This window comes from Oryzias latipes, chromosome 5 (genome assembly GCF_053564925.1).
Source record: "Oryzias latipes strain Hd-rR chromosome 5, Olatipes_Hd-rR_3.1".
In the NCBI taxonomy this organism is placed as follows: domain Eukaryota; kingdom Metazoa; phylum Chordata; class Actinopteri; order Beloniformes; family Adrianichthyidae; genus Oryzias; species Oryzias latipes.
This window is the reverse complement of record NC_136241.1, coordinates 27,169,932-27,187,334: the sequence shown is the minus strand read 5'-3', so window position 1 is coordinate 27,187,334 and position 17,403 is coordinate 27,169,932. Positions and strand designations below refer to the sequence as shown.

General features: G+C 36.3%; 1 protein-coding gene and 2 long non-coding RNA genes across 15 annotated transcripts in view; 1 reads left to right on the top strand and 2 right to left on the bottom strand.

Annotated features, from left to right (window-relative positions):
• Positions 1-17,099, bottom strand: part of LOC101155104 (inositol 1,4,5-trisphosphate-gated calcium channel ITPR1) — a 109,261-nt gene extending 92,162 nt beyond the window's left edge. For all 13 annotated transcript variants that reach the window (XM_020703415.3, XM_078948070.1, XM_078948072.1 and 10 more), the window contains exons 1-3: positions 16,892-17,099; positions 15,833-15,943; positions 9,833-9,903 (exon numbers count right to left, since the gene is read on the bottom strand). In XM_020703415.3, coding sequence (XP_020559074.1) covers positions 9,833-9,903; positions 15,833-15,921 — 160 coding nt within the window. In that variant the 5' untranslated portion in view covers positions 15,922-15,943; positions 16,892-17,099. The remainder of the gene's footprint in view (positions 1-9,832; positions 9,904-15,832; positions 15,944-16,891) is intronic.
• Positions 1,460-2,855, bottom strand: LOC144992330 (uncharacterized). The gene is made up of 3 exons (XR_013656207.1): positions 2,729-2,855; positions 2,298-2,351; positions 1,460-1,656 (listed from the first exon to the last, which is right to left on the bottom strand). It is a non-coding gene; the product is annotated as an uncharacterized LOC144992330 (long non-coding RNA).
• LOC144992331 (uncharacterized) lies at positions 2,445-3,398 on the top strand. The gene is made up of 2 exons (XR_013656208.1): positions 2,445-2,505; positions 3,203-3,398. It is a non-coding gene; the product is annotated as an uncharacterized LOC144992331 (long non-coding RNA).
• Positions 17,100-17,403: the final 304 nt, after the last annotated feature.

Sequence of the window (17,403 nt, the reverse complement as noted above, 5' to 3'; positions counted from 1 at the left end):
TGTATGCTGTGCAGTTCAAAGTCAGCTCTGAATATTGCCTTAGTTACACAGCACCCCAAAGGACATTGTGAAAATAGAACGTATGATTGTTCTATGTGTAGCAAGTGTATCGTAAAATATTTGTAAAGCTAATGGAAGTTGCATGCACTCATGACGTATGAGTGATGCTGTCTTAGAGTGACCTTATGCCATACTCTGGTTGTTAGTAAGGTTGTGCACACAATGGGTTTGCAGGTGATACGTAATTGCCCAGAAGAAGTAGGATGGCCAAACAAACTTATCGTACAGGTTTGCCCATTTTTCGACCGACAGCCTGTAGGGCAGTTTTGACAAAGACTTCTAAGGATGCTAAAAGAGTAAAGACAATTATTGGCTGTAAAAGAGCCTGTAAGGGTTCTGTGCTTTAGTTTGGTTTTTGCGTTGTTCTGGTTTTGCCTTTGTCAGTTCCACCAGTTTCAGGTTGATCATGGTCAACAGCTATCTTCATTTTAGTTCATTGCCCTCAGCCTGTATAAGATGAAAAGGTAACGCTTCCTTTTACAGTACAGTACTTACAGTGTACTTAAGTGGTATTTACATGGTACTTATAGTGTAACTACTGGGTACTTTCAGGGTACTTACATGGTACTTTTTATGGAATTTACTGGGTACTTACAGTGTGTTTACATGGTACTTTCTATGGGACTTTACTGGGTACTTACATGGTACTTTTTGTGTCTACTCTGTACTTACATGGTACTTACTGTGTATTTATATGGTACAATTTGGTTCATACCTATGTGGTACATACTGGGTATTTATAATATTCTTACTGGGTATTTACATGTTGTGCAAAGGTGTCTTTTATGGTACTTACCACATGTAAGAAGAAGGTAAGTACAAATAAAGTACTTTGACCTTTAGGTCTGCACTCGCTGCATGTTTCATGGTATTTACCATGAATTTACCACAGAAACTACCCCTTAAGTACACTGAAACTGTAACTGTAAAAGAAAGTCAGCCCTATTTCCACTCAACTACATGGTACTTTCATTCCTAAATACTGGGTATGTTCACTTGAATATTACTTGGTACTTACCCCTTAAGTACAATGAAACTGTAACTGTAAAAGAAAGTCAGCCCTATTTCCACTCTATTACATGGTACTTTCAGTAGTAAATGCTGGGTATGTTCACTTGAATATTACTTGGCACATACCCCTTAAGTACAATGAAACTGTAACTGTAAAAGAAAGTCAGCCCTATTTCCACTCTATTACATGGTACTTTCAGTAGTAAATGCTGGGTATGTACACGTATTACCATCCCGTACAGTGTACATACACACTTGGTCTTCTGACCTCACCACATGAGACAATGCTAACCTGTTGGTAAGGGTAAAGTAACTACATTGTAAAAACATATTCTGGCCTGATTACTTCTTGTTACATGAGGCAAGTTTAAAGAGAAACAAGACAGCAGTGAAAACAACAATCTTTAATATGATACATGTCTGCAGCATACAAAGTGTCATCACAATAAAATAGGTTTTAAGTACAAAACAGTGCAAAGGAGAATTCTAAAAAACACATTATTGGCCTGAGGGTCGTGCTTTTTGTCCATCAAAATTCTTTCAGCAGAGTTTGGTAACGGTGCAGGACTTCTTCAGGGTTTGTAACTGCAAGAAAATTCACAATATGAGCTGAAGTGAACATAAAAAGCAGAACGACTTTGATGAAGTACAAAATATATTTTACTTATTTAATCATTTCTGTAATGAGTTTGATAAATTTCTGTGAATTATTTTTCGCTTTGACTGTAATGCTTGAAATTAATCAATTATCCTCATTTATGAACATGACAATAAATTATTCACAACTTTATATTTTAGTTACATAAACAAGAACAACAAATAAGAAATCAAAGAAAAAAAATCAAAATTGCCATAAAAAAATCTAATTTGTTTAGACAAAGAATGACAAAAGCAATGTTTTAATTGCCAATTGCTGTGTGTATTTCTTCTTTATAAATATTATTCGCACCTACAATTTGCATTAGCATGAAAAACATTGCAGTGTAAAAGAAAAGGAAAAAAGAAATAAATAGGCAATTTCAAATTCAACACAGTTATTCACAAAAATATGTTTTAATTTTCAAACAGTTACATTCACTGTGTTGGGTGGTATTGTTGTCTCTATCATATTTGAAAATAAATAAATAAAAATAAAATAAAAACGGCGAAAGAAAAGAAAATGGGGAAAATGCAGTTAAACTCTTCATTAATGTAAATAATATGTCCACTTGGTGGATTTAACTTACTTTAGCTTACTCTCCTGTGGATTCGTCTGGAATGTCTTCTTCACCACAGCTGATCTAAAGCGGTAAAAAGACGGAAGTACGTCATCATTATTTTAAATAAACGCCTTTCTTTGATTTTCCCAGAAAGACGTGCGCTCAGTCAACGAGCACAAAACAACAGACTTTATCATTTAGGCTACGTGCTTGTTTTACAGGTGCCTCTCTCCTGGTAAGTAACAACAATGTTTGTAGATTTTCATTACAAACTTTGAAAATGTATACATGAAATAACTGAAATTATTGGAGTAAGGTAGACATGCTCTTACGTCACGTTTCAAACACAGAGATAGTGGCTTGAAATCACGAGGTTAGCTTCTTTATAAAGTTTGATCAGTTTAAATATTTACATGTAATTTATCCAATATTTTAAAAAAACAAAAACACTGGTTTACCTGCCAGATGAAGAGAAATTCAAACTGTTGCGCGCGCCTCGAGGCTCTCCGGATTAATCTGCACGTTCACTTTGGGGGTAGTTGTGCTGCATTCAAGTGCGCTGGGAATTTGCAACGTTACTTGCCCCGACCTAGTTAACAAAAACACACACTCGGGGTGTTTTTAGTATTAAAAGTAAATATTTAGCCTTGTTGTTTTACATATTTTCCTGACATTATATAATATATATTAAAACAAGTTCATTTTTAGAACAATATTTAAAAAAAAGTTAAGTTTTGAATAATTTATTATCATGTTTTTAAATGAGGATAATTGATTAATTTCAAGCATTACAGTCAAAGCGATAAAAAAATCATAGAGATTTATCAAACTCATTACAGAAATGATTAAATAAGTAAAATATATTTTGTACTTCATCAAAGTCGTTCTGCTTTTTATGTTCACTTGAGCTCATATTGTGAATTTTCTTGCAGTTACAAACCCTGAAGAAGTCCTGCACCGTTACCAAACTCTGCTGAAAGAATTTTGATGGACAAAAAGCACGACCCTCAGGCCAATAGTGTGTTTTTTAGAATTCTCCTTTGCACTGTTTTGTACTTAAAACCTATTTCATTGTGATGACACTTTGTATGCTGCAGACATGTATCATATTAAAGATTGTTGTTTTCACTGCTGTCTTGTTTCTCTTTAAACTTGCCTCATGTTACAAGAAGTAATCAGGCCAGAATATGTTTTTACAATGTAGTTACTTTACCCTTACCAACAGGTTAGCATTGTCTCATGTGGTGAGGTCAGAAGACCAAGTGTGTATGTACACTGTACGGGAAGGTAATACGTGTACATACCCAGCATTTACTACTGAAAGTACCATGTAATAGAGTGGAAATAGGGCTGACTTTCTTTTACAGTTACAGTTTCATTGTACTTAAGGGGTAAGTACCAAGTAATATTCAAGTGAACATACCCAGCATTTACTACTGAAAGTACCATGTAATAGAGTGGAAATAGGGCTGACTTTCTTTTACAGTTACAGTTTCATTGTACTTAAGGGGTAAGTACCAAGTAATATTCAAGTGAACATACCCAGCATTTACTACTGAAAGTACCATGTAATAGAGTGGAAATAGGGCTGACTTTCTTTTACAGTTACAGTTTCATTGTACTTAAGGGGTAAGTACCAAGTAATATTCAAGTGAACATACCCAGCACTTACTACTGAAAGTACCATGTAGTTGAGTGGAAATAGGGCTGACTTTCTTTTACAGTTACAGTTTCAGTGTACTTAAGGGGTAAGTACCAAGTAATATTCAAGTGAACATACCCGGTATTTAGTAATGAAAGTACCATGTAGCTGAGTGGAAATAGGGCTGACTTTCTTTTACAGTTACAGTTTCAGTGTACTTAAGGGGTAGTTTCTGTGGTAAATTCATGGTAAATACCATGAAACATGCAGCGAGTGCAGACCTAAAGGTCAAAGTACTTTATTTGTACTTACCTTGTTCTTACATGTGGTAAGTACCATAAAAGACACCTTTGCACAACATGTAAATACCCAGTAAGAATATTATAAATACCCAGTATGTACCACATAGGTATGAACCAAATAGTACCATATAAATACACAGTATGTACCATGTAAGTACAGAGTAGACACAAAAAGTACCATGTAAGTACCTAGTAAAGTCCCATAGAAAGTACCATGTAAACACACTGTAAGTACCCAGTAAATTCCATAAAAAGGTACCATGTAAGTACCCTGAAAGTACCCAGTAGTTACACTATAAGTACCATGTAAATACCACTTAAGTACACTGTAAGTACTGTACTGTAAAAGGAAGCGTTACCGATGAAAATATTATTCAAAAAAGGAAGACATTTTATCTGACAGTCACTGATACTGAAAGTTGTCCAGCATAAAAAGATGAGTGAGATTTTTAATGTTCATCATAGATACACTTCAGAGATACACTGTGAGAGACGGATTGTAAAAAGAGATTTTTAAGGAATTTATTTGTATAATGGAGCAGAAAATAGAGTAAATGTTTGGCCAGTAACAACTCAAAACTTTGTAATGTAACCCTGGTTGGTAATGACATACAGTATGTCAAATGTTTCCTGTAGGTCTTGATTAGGTTTGTATATAATGTAGCTGTTATTTTGGTCCATGCTTCCATTAAGATCTTCTCAAGAGCTGTGACATTTTGGGGCAGTTGCAAGGCAACACAGACTTTCATCTCCATCCTCAAATTCTCTAATTAATTGAGCTTCAGACTGGCTGGAACACTCCAGAACCTTAAATGCTCTTTATGTGGCCACTACTTGGTTGCCCAGGTGATGTATTTAGGATAACTGTTATGGTGGAAGATCCAGTCACTTTTCATTCTTAATGTTCTTACTGCTTGAAGGAGGTTCATCCATTCATCAGCTGGATCATCTAAATGGTTTCTAGCAAAATGTTGATGGGGCCTGGGCATGTTTGGCTAAAGCAGGAGGACCTTTGGAGCTCTGCAGGATTTGAATCCATGACGACGTATATAATTAAAGTAGTTCTGGGCTGTTTTCTCCCTGTTCTCAAAATCCTTTGACCCCAACTAGGTGAGATCTTGCATGGTGCTTCAGGTGGAGGGACGTTCTCAGTGATCTCGTATTTATTCCATTTTTTAGTAATTACTTCAACAGTTGCTGACAAAGTTTTTTCTTATTATAGATTGGTTTAACCCAGTCTTGTTCAGATGTACAATCTTATCCCTGGTGTCCTTAGACAGCTCTTTAGTCTTGGTCGTGGAGGAGAAGTTGCAGTCTGACTGTTTAAGGGTGTAAACAGGTGTCTTTAATACAGAAAACTAGTTCAAACAGGAGCCATTAATACATGTAATGAGGGGATGATAGAAACGCTTTTTAAAGACTACGTAACAACCCTGTGAGGGACAAAATTGTTTCTCATTTTTTTTAGAAACTAAATAAAATGTCTGAATCTTTATACGAAAAGAAAATCATACAATGGGATTTCCTGGATTCTTTATTTACATTCTGTATCTAACAGTTGAAGTGTACCTGTGATGAAAATTACACACTGCGAAGCCTTCTTGCATTTACAAAAACAATGTCTCTGAGAATTCTGCAACAGCCTGGTGACATGTCCAGGATGTCCCCTGCCGTCGTCCACAAGTGGCCAGGATTGGCTCCAGCAGCCCCGTGACCCCAAAAGGGACAAAATGGGCTTAGAAGATAAATGAATGAATATTTCTGAGAATGTTCATTCTATAAAGTAATGTGACAAAGCCCACAGTGTACTGTAAACTATCTGATTTGGTCATTGGTCATCAACTTATTTGTCCCAGTTTGTGGTCTTTTTTTAATTTGTTTTGTAACACCTCACTAACATCTCACCTCACCTTGTTTTTGAGTTTTATCTCTTTTGCTTCTCTGCAGGTTGGTTGTGACTTCTCCTAGATGCCCTAGCCACCCCTGAGTTCTCCTTGAGACGGTCACAGCTGCCTGGAATCACTAATTAGGGTAGCTATTTAAGGAGGTATCTTTCTGTTTTCTGTATCTGGTCGTCCTATTTGATTTTTTTGTTGTTGTTTCCCTATGATTCGAGGCAATTATTTGTTAAGTCTTTGGACTTCTCTGCATGTGTAGGGAGTTCTTCCTGCTCCTGGCTGGTCAGCCCTAACACACTGCAGCTGATATGTTTTTTGTAAATCCAGGCATCCAATGAATAAATCTCCAAAACACAGTTTCAAAACTGTATTACGAGCATGCAAATACACTAGTACACAGAAAAATTGAAGAGCATGATGCACATATTTCTGGTAGTTTCCAGGTGCCATTCAGGTTAAACCTTGATACAATTCAATGTGATTCTGTCAAAAAAATCTTACTACTATGGTGGAAAAATGTTAAAATATCCTAATGCATTTTAAACACAGACGCAGGCATTTAAAATGTTTCTTCCTTAAAAAGCTTTTAACAATCTTCATTCAACTTTGTTTCTAGTTAGTGATTGATAAAACACTTTGCAACCATGACCAAAAGAAGTAATTGATGCCAGCAGCACATGAAGTCAGCTTTTTGTTTTGTTTTTTTGCTTTCACTGCAGGCTAATAGGCCACATCTTTGAATAAGATTTGAATATCTCTGTTAGAAATGAGCAAGCACAGGTCCTTCTTTGCATCTTCAACGGGGAAGGCTGGGGGCTCCGACAGCTCTAAACTACCTGGTGTTTGCACATAACTGTAAGTTTAAAGATACACTTTTAAAGACACCAATAAAATGCAAGTAATTTGAGGAATTACCCACATCCATCATGTTTCCATTTGAAACATACTGTCATTTGTTGTCATTTTTTCTGAGCACATTTAAGGTCTAACTTTATCTGAAGTGCCTGAAATAGAATAGTGAGCGTACATGTTATATTGGGGAAAAGGACTGCATAAATCTGTAAATGTCCGCTCTTATAGCACAGACTAATGGGGAACCAAAACTGTCACAACAGTGTCATTACCATGGTAAACTTGAGTTTGAGAAGAATGAACACAACTTGTTTTTTACAAGTCAAGTTTCAACCTATTATTTGAAATTGAAAAAAACACTTACAAATTAAATGATTAAGCAAATCCAACTGCAGGATAGAAAAATGCAGCAGGGAATAGGAAATGGGCAGAGGATTTACCTTAAGCCAAAGGAATATGGATTTTTTTTAATGATGCCTTGTGACCCAGGTGTGGATTTAAGAACTCATGTAGGAGTTTGTAGAGGATTTTAAAAGTCCTGCACACATTTCTTTAGGTCTCTGTCTCTGTAACTAGTTTCAGAAACTACTGATAGGAGAAACAATTGCTAAAAAAATTTAAAACACTGCTCGGAATGAAAACCAAATTTGTTTTGCACAAATGTTTCCCCTGACAAACTTATCCCACTATATTTTCGACTAAAAAAAAACAAAAAACTGAGAATGGTTTGTGGCACATATATAAGAAAAATATTCAAACAGATTTAGAATTCTTGCAAACTAATTTAAGAACTGCTCCAAACATCAGAAATGTTGTAACTCCTTCACGAATGCTGGGCAACTTTTTAGCTCAGTATGATCTGTTACACAGCTTGAAGTTTGCAAGAGCTGTTTGAATATTTAACCTGATTCAAACAAGTATAAAGCAACCAGCCCAATACCTTCAGATGTGTGCAGAAAGAAAGAGGACACAAAAAACCCTAAATACTTTGCAGCTTAGTGTTGTTCAAAAAAATATACATATTATGAGAAAACAAAACCATTTTAGATGTAATGGAGGCGTGAGGTGCCCCTAACTTGTGCTATGTGATATATTCTCTTCTGTGCTAATTTTTTGTGTAGTAACCATAGGAAATGTGCAATAATCCACAGGAATAGCAAAATATCAAATTGATATGTCTCTTACTTCCTGTCATAATCGCACTGTAAACGGCTGGCCCGGGACCAGAGACACAAATTACGTTTTATCCCTGTGGTGAAATGACAATAAAGAATCCTGAATCCTGAACCTTTTTGCCCTATCTTTTTATGACCTATCTCCTATTTTCTTTTACAATATCTAAACTATGAATAAAATAAATTTGCAGGATGACCATATTTATATATTGTGGCACAAAATTAGCTTAAGATCTATGCTTCAGTGCACTGACATCCCAGAGAGCAACAACTCTTCAAGAGGGCAGAAAAATTAAAGTTGATCAACATTTCAGCATTATTAAGACATTTCTAAGGTTGAGTCTGAATTCTAGTGTTTTGATAACCAATACTTCCCCTGAAACTGTGGCCGATCGCCGATATTTGCGGACACCGATACTAAAGTGTTTACAGTAACACAAAGTTTAGATTTCCTCTTTTTTTCTTTATTAGAAATGCACAACTTTGCTTTTACTGGACAATCACATTGAATTTGATCCTTTTGACATACAGCAAAGGATTTCATGGGAACAATTATCACTTTGAAACTTTCATATAAATATACTAGAAGCATTCAGACCATTTTTTGAATATTGGACATAACTGTAAACCATAAGTTCCCCATTGCCAGGGATCTATTAGGAACAACATGTATCTCTGTCAAAAATAACATTTACCTGAAAACAGTCAATTACTAACTATGACTGGAAACAGAAGCTTCCCAAGCTATTAGCAACAAGTATACATATCATAAATAGAAGTGTTTCTGGAAACAGACAGAAGAATATCAGTGGATTATTTGATATTGGACTGATACCGAGATACTCAAATTAAGCAAATATCTGCAGATACTGATACTGGCACAAATATATCCCCCATCACTACTGAATTCCCTCACTAATCACTACTTAGTGCACGATGAAGGGCATTTTAGAATCTACAATTCCAAAATCAAGTGTCCAAGACATTTTGTAGAAGTCTATGTGAAAAACTATTGTGCATTGATGCACACTAGATTATATAGACTACAATGCATGGCATTTGAACGACCTGTCATGTGAAAAAATACATTTACATTTATTTTTATAAACTATCCAAGTGTTCATCATTGGAGCACAGTGGATTTGCTAATATTCTTTATGAAATGCTCATATTTATTAGGTTTTTACTTCAGGAAATGAGTGACAACATATTTGGCGTGAAAACAAACATGTGTCCAAAGTGTATTCAAATCCAGGGAGCTAGATAGTCTTGCACTATTTGGCCTTTTAGGGGTTAGAGAGTAGTGAGGGAATTCGGACACACAGAAAAACCGTCGAGTGACCTTAGCTTTCACTTTCCAGCAGACCTGTACATAATTTGATGGAGTTTCGCAATCTGCTTGTAATGTTACACAGCAAATACTGTTAAACCAGCATGGAGTAAAACCAAATCAGTTCATTTTAAACAAACAATATTAGAACAACTTATGTAAGCTGTGATAAATACCAAACCTAGTATTAAAACCAAACAATCCATTACCTTATATTCAAGTCACTCGATGAGGTTAAAAACTTCACATCTGTTTTACAGTCATTCAGATGCTGTTCTTTAAAACACATCAGTATCATAAATGTGACCCACAGAACAGACACGACTGTTGTGCATTAAAAAGCTTGTGGCAGCAAGGCCTTACCTCTGAACTTCTTGGGCGGATTGTTGAGATCCCCTGCGTCTGGTTGAACCACACAGCGGTCATCCACAAGTCTGGGAAAAAAAAGTCAGCATTAAAACGTCGTTCTTTACCGACAAAAAATTCTCCCAGACAACTTTTAGCCAGCGAAAACCTTTTGCTTAGATGTCACACTTCTGAGACCGTTTCAGTTTTTCAAAATGCTACAAACAACATTTAATTTACACTAAACATGTTGCAACATTTTTCTTTTAAACTAGATTTTATGACTTTTGTATAATGTGACTTGCATTTAATATGAAAATCAATTTGTTTTATTTAATGAACAACCACGGGGTACCAAAGAAAGCATTTTTGGTAGTTTTGTTGTAGAGCTAAACAAAGGAAAAAAAAAACACAGATTTCAGCATCAAAACAGAAGAACTTCTTAAAACCAGGCAGGAAATACCAGGTGTGTACTAGAAGACAAAAGCCTTTCTTGAATGCATTGAGGTATTGGATTTCATAGAATTTCACAGAGGGTAAAGAGAACATGGAATTCCCACTTCTCGTCTCACTGGATTCCTGTTCTTTAGAGAAATTAGTCTTTAGTACTTGTTTAAAAAACATGTTGTTGCTAATTCAAGTTACTTGTTCTGCAGGATTGAGTTTCTAAATTGAGTTTCCTAACTGTAAATGTTATGTCACAAACATATCATTGTTTTTTTTTTTAAATTACCAAATAAGGTGAATTGTATCAGGAAAGCTGATATCAGAAAAGACCATATAGCTGTTAAGGAGCTCTTCGCAAAAACATAACACAATTTACAGCTATGTATTAATTATAGGTTGTAATGTCTTTGGCTTGTACTTAAATGAGCTGAGACCACTTACATTTCTTACATTTTAAATTTGGAAACTCACTACAAAAACTCCAGACAAAGTCTGGAGGGAAAACTGTAGCTTGGGTTTACAGACATATGTAAAGTTTAAACATTTAAACTGTCAAATTCTCATTCTTGTGTTTTTTTTCCATTCAAAATTTAGTTTCAAATGTTGCCACATGTTGTTTCATATTTTCTTGACAATATTTTGAGAACAATGTAAATTATTTTTTTAAATAAATATTTTCTGTTGGTTAAACTAAAATAATTTGACCTACAAGCTGTAAGGCTCTGCTGTACACTTTCGAATGGAGGGTTGTGGCCACAATAGTTTATTTTTTATTTTTTTGTGCGTTATTTTACATATCAGAGTGGTACCTCCATTTTTTGTGGATCTTTGTGTGTCTCTCTGTCTCTGATCACTTTCAGGTGTGGTCCAGGAAATGTGTGGCTCCCATTGGACCAGATCTGATGGAGGCAGCCCTTCAAGCACTGCGTGGACCTCAAGCCCTTAAGAAGGGAGCTGTGCTGCAGCCTGTCTGCACTTGAGCGAGGCGCTCGTCTCTGTTGACCTGTGTTGCAGTGTTCTGTGTGTTGTATTTGTGTATAGGCCTTTTGTGGAGTTTTTGTTGTGTGTAAAATACAGTTAAAAGTGAATCTGTAGGGGTTAACTGCCATTTTCTTTCATATGTATTTTGCCCTGTCTCTGTTAGTCTGGGGAGGTTAGTGTTTGTCATCGTTTTGCCTTTTCTTTTGCAGGTAAGATGTCTTAGATTAGATAGGTGGGGTTTTAGTTTGCTGTTTTAGCCTTGGTTCACCCTAATGCCTTTTTTGCTTCTGGTCAAGTTATTGTTTGCTGACTATCATTTACTTGTAAATACATTGGTTACCTTACACAGATGCAATCTTTTGGTGTTTTTATGTTGTCTGGATGCAATAGTTATTTTCTTTACTTTTGAATGTTCCTCTGGATCTCCCCTAGACAGAGAAAAGGGCATAACAGAGGGGACTAATTCTGAACAGTATCCATGACTGTTTCTAAAATGTTTCCAGGATTATATTTAATTTAATTTTTAATAGACTTAAAATAAACAAATCTGTATTTGTTGCCACAAAGCCTCTAGGAAAAGTAAGTCTGCAATGTTTAAAGTCAGAATGCTCAGTCACAGCAAAGTGACGGTTGTTTAAATACCACTTTTGAGATCTATTTTTGAAATATTTTCTTAGATGTTAACATATGGATGTCCTCCTGTTATTCAACAGCTAAATTGACTTGATGTCATTACACTCAACATGTTTACAGGCTAAAATCAGTGTTGGCTAAGTCCTCTTTAAAAGTTTATTAGGTAGCAACAAGATAGAAAATGCAGACTTAGATCTTTACAAAACTTCCCTTTTTAAATAGTTTAAATAACCTTTTTAAAGACAAAGTCTAGTTTGACAGGGAGTAAAATGGATATTTAATGTTTGTTTTTCGAACGAGCATTTAATTGAGAAACTGTTCCTTTCTTGTGTGTTGAGCTTGAATTAGTTTGGTGACACACCTTCGGGGCAACTCGACTATCCAGTAAGCCGTCTTTATGACACCAAAACGCTGGAGCTCACCAGGCCATGTCAATAATCCATCTTTGAATGGCAGCCATAGTAAAATGAGGTGTAAAAAAATGTATGGAACCACCCAGAGAAACCAAAATAGACATAATTTAAGACTTCTTCTGTTTCAGGATGGTCTTTTCTGAACACTTCAAATACTGCAAAATTTGTAGACCTAACGCTTAGTTCATTCACTCAAAGCAGAGATCTGCAACTTGATGCTTTTTTGCCTCTCCAATGTGGCTCTCAGGCTTTAAAGATAAATACTTAGCCTTTAAAAAAAAGCATAGGTTAGTTGTTTGACAGATGTAACATTTTTTAAGGAACTTGCATGTGCTGCTGTCTAAAGTTAATTAAAATTCTAACATATACAATGTTATAATTCAATTATAGTGCACATTTAAAGGTTAAAGTTTTATAAATGAAAGTCTTACTGGCCACAAAAACATCCATAAAAGTATTTTTTCAAATGGTGATTTAGGTCTTTGTGGCTCTCGTTGGGTTTTGGCCAAATGGCTCTTTTAACATTAAAGGTTGCAGACCTCTGGCTTGGAGTGAGCAACAGTTTAGCATCCATGAGCTACAAGTGCTGTGAGAAAAGATCTCCTGGTCCCTGAAGGGTGTATGTATGAACTAACAAAAAAGATTAAGATGTGGTTTGCACTGATATGCCCTGAATGCTCACTTAAAACAGATGTTGCAGCTGTGGACTGACTCCAAGATGATTTAAAAACAACTATTTTCACATCTATAAAACTGGACTGTCGAGGAATCTGTGGGGAGCGATGAAATAATAGATTGACCCAAGCAGATGATGTTGCTTATCCAGTCTGTTTCTTTTTATAGCTCGAGCAGAGCAAACAGCACAAGGAAGCACTCCACACATGTGGTGATGACTGGAGAGCCACGGCCTTCAATCAGACAGATGCAAAGTCCAAAAAATACATTTTAGAAGCAAATAAATGCATAGGTGTTTCATTAGCCTCGTTACTGAAGATGAATTATAACAAGCTTCCAGCTTGTTTGTTGCAGCAGGTGAACACAGCTATCCTTCAGCGGTTACATGCTTTTATTTTGTCAAGTATCACTTTATACAATATTTCTATTTTTAGTATCATAATTTAGGTTTGCCTCTTTAATGGGCGTCCCTCATCATGAGTGGAGACACAAGATTACAGCGGGGTTGATTGTGACAAATGAGCACTGTTGTGGTGGCAGCCCCTAAAACAAGGGTGCAAATTTGTTGCCATGGTGGGGGATGCAAAACGGCAAACTGTGAAAGAGCTAGACTCCTAAAAACCTGACAAAGAGGAGGACTTGGTACAGCAGCTGCTGCTGCCGGGAAAAAAAGGAGGTGACACAGAAAGGGGAGGAAGGCTACAGCACTTAAAGAGAAAGACAAGAGGACAGATTTTCTATTTATTGTCACAAAGAGGGAATTTAAAAAAAACACCATTTATTTGTGGGTGAAAATAAATAAAAATATGAAGTCTATGGAGGTGAATTTAGAGAACAGAAATCATCACTCCAAATCTGACAGGCACCATTGTTTCCAAACCATCTTCTTACACTTATCTATCCATCTTCTAGACCCGTTAAATCCCTTTCGGGGTGACGGGGTTGCTGAAGCCTATCACAGCTACTGGACGGGTCACCGGTCCGTCTTTGGCCCACACGATCACACATGTGCACATTGAAACCTACAGGGACAATTTAGCTCACCTATGAAACATCGTTTTTGGACTGTGGGAGGACACTGGAGTGCCCAGAACAAAACATTCACGGGGAAAACATGCAAAATACATAGAAAGGGCCACAGCTGGGATTTGAACCACGGACTTTTGGTGTCAAGTGAAAGAGCTGCCCATCTTTTTATATTGTATTATAGTTTAATTTTGAACACTTTAAACATAGAAGTCACAGTCTATTGGAGTAATTGGATCTCACAGTGCAACCAAAGCTCAAACTGAAGGCCCTATAAAAATTGTGTTGGGGTTTTTTAACATGTTCTTGTGGCATTTTTCTCATGATGGAGAACTTATGTAAAGGAAATTAAGCTCCAAATTGCATTTGTGAGTATGTTTTTATTCAAATTGGTGTGAATTAGGAGCAGATGAAAAAAGAAAAAAGGTGTTATGGAGCTAATGCAGTCAGCAGGCAACAAACTCCCTGCTCTGCTCCATTCTGATGCGTTCGCTAAGCAAATAGATCCGTTAATCTCTTCATTTTCCTCGTCTGAGCTGGAATCTGGCTCCAAACTGCACGACGGGATAGCTCCAATATTGCTCGCCATTTTTGTTGCACCGGTAATGTTAAGTTGGGGTCGTGAAGGGCTGTAAGCTAGCGGGAGAGCATGTAAACAGATGGATGATGGGAAATGGCCGGAGACTTGCACTGTGCCAACAGTCCCGCCCACATCTCAAAGGTGAATTTCTAAAGAACTACTGCTGCTCTACAAAGGTTGTTTGATTTGGGCTAAAAATGGTGTAACCATAATTAAAACACCACTGGGAACATCTTTAGTCATTTTCAGTCCCACCTCTTTGCTGGTTACAGGTTCCTTCTGGGTTTAGAGGTAAAGTCATGTTCCAGATTCTTTCCAGCTGTATTCTTTGTGCTAAACTTGAGTTTTCCTGCCTGAAACTGCTTCAGTATCCTCAAACGAAATTCTACTCTTTTGTGTGTATCTTAAAAAACAAAATGTTTTACAAATGTTTTTATTACTGTGTTCTAAAGAAAATTTCAAGCATCCTATTGTACAACATAAAAATGTTGACCCCTTTGTCCTCTAAAAGTGTTCTACTTTAATCCTCTTTAATTAAGCGAAAGACTCAACGATTAAATGTGCAATAAAATTTTGTTTATTAACAAACATACACAGACAAAGTGCTAAATCAGTGCATTTATTAAAAAACATAACAAAGATTTTTTTTTAATATTTTCTTTTCTTTTTTGATGTTTTTGTTTTTTTGCAAAATTAAAAGACATCCCTTAGAGATGCAACCCCATTATTGAGGTAAAAAATCCATCAGGATTTTTTTGTTCTGATCCTTTTGATGAATCTGTGGTCAAGGCATTTAACGTCCTGCCACTCCAGAAAGCTGTTCATCTGTGTGCCAGGGCAAAAACTAAGCACTTTGCGGGCTTGAAGAGAAATAATTCAAAGGAAGAGAGGAAGTGCAGAGTGAATGGGTGAGGTGGCTTATAGTTTAAAAGCTCTTTGAGTAGAGATCAACACCACAGAAGTGCTATATGCCATTCATTTATCCCATTTATACAGTTAAAACTGATATTTCCATTGAAAATAACATCCATTAAATCCTCCCATTATAGGAATCCATTTCTTTCAAGAGCCAACTTTCAGAAGCATCTCTTTGATTCATCTAATAGAGGGTTTGTTTTGAGCCATGCACAAAGGAAGAATCTTTCCTGACAATCCAATTGTTTTTTTGTTTTTTTAAAAGAAGCTATTTAAGAACTTTGCGAAAAAACAAAATTCATTGATTTACGGGGCGAAAAAAGAAAAGAAAAAAACAAACAGGCTTACCCTAAAGTGCTGATAAATCCACTGGTGGAACCCTCTGCATACAGGGAACAAATGTCCCCAATATGGAGGAAACTAGACATCTTATCCATGATTTCTCAGGGTTTGGTGCTCCTAAAAGAAAAATGACATCATTATTTACTTTAAAATGCACATAATTAGCCATTTATAACAAAATAGATAAGTTAACAGCATTTTTTAAAATGACTGTCTTTGATGCAAACATTCAATCCTTATCAGAAAGCGTTTGACAAACACAATAGATTGTAATGTTTGTGTTTGATTGTTTTAGAGCTGTTTTCACACAGAAATCATGAGTTATACTCCCTTTACAAGATGCAAAAATATAAATTATACATGTATAATGCCTCTGTTTCTTTATTCTGGTGCATCTCTCTGGATATTTGTTTTAAAGCAAATGCAAAGATTGGTTTATGATAGAGCTGAAGTGCTCAACGCAATCAATGGGCCTCAAGTATGAGGGAAGATAACTTTCAGGGCTTACCCCACACTTAGCCACCGTTGGGAACCCAGCACCAGCTGTGGGGGAAGAGCTGTTGGGGTTTTCTGTTTCATTTAAGAATCAAAACTAATTTAGATCAAATTTGGACAAAATAAAACTAACAAAAATAACTTCTTTTGTCAAAGATAATGGTAACCTCAAGTGTTATGTTAAAAGTTAATATACCACCATAAATTAATAAATATTAAGACTTTACAATACCAAATGTGTCTCATTTAAAGTAGTTCAAACTTTAAAATGTGCCCTCTAAGGACTGTAAAAACCCAAATGTGAATTTGAATGTCAAGTCAACCCGTCACCCCCCCCCCCCCTTTTTTTGTGTAGTTTATTTTTTCTTTTTATTTATTTATTTATTTATTTTTTCGTTTTCTAGCCGCACGTGCTGCAGCAGTTAACAGAAACAGATGAGCGCGTGGGCTACTTCCTCAACAAGAGATGCTCATCTCGGTACGGAAAAAAAACCAAGAAGAAGCAGACTACAGAAGCATGAAACAATGTGCTAGCGGCTGGAAATCTACACCAACATACGCAGACTTTACCTGGATGCGATGACAGTAGGCGTCAAAGGACAAAGAAGGACTGGGAAGAAGAAGAAGTGGGTCAGCACGGGATAATTTCCACAGCGCTGTCCTCGGTTAAGTCCATGACAGCGACGGTCCAGGCAGGTAAGAGCAGCGCGAGCGTTATCTCTGACAGCTCAATGCGTCCTCGGCAACAATCCTCTTCTTACCTCCTCCACATGTCACCACGGGAACGCCCATTTAGTTACTATTTATACTTTGGCAATGCTTTCTGGGTATTGTAGTCTAATGCACCTTTGCTACAAGTTCTAATTTTAGGATACTCAAGCACATTTAGACAATCTTAAATACTGTGGGTAAAATCTACTTTAAAATTATGCTCAGTCATTTATATATTTTAAGAAATTGAAGGTATTTGAAGGCAAAGTAGGGCTGCTTTTTATGAATGTATTCTTTTAAAACTAAAATATATATATTTTTATATAAGTTTGTCCAGTTTCCCCCCAAAAAATCCCAGTTCTGCCTACTTA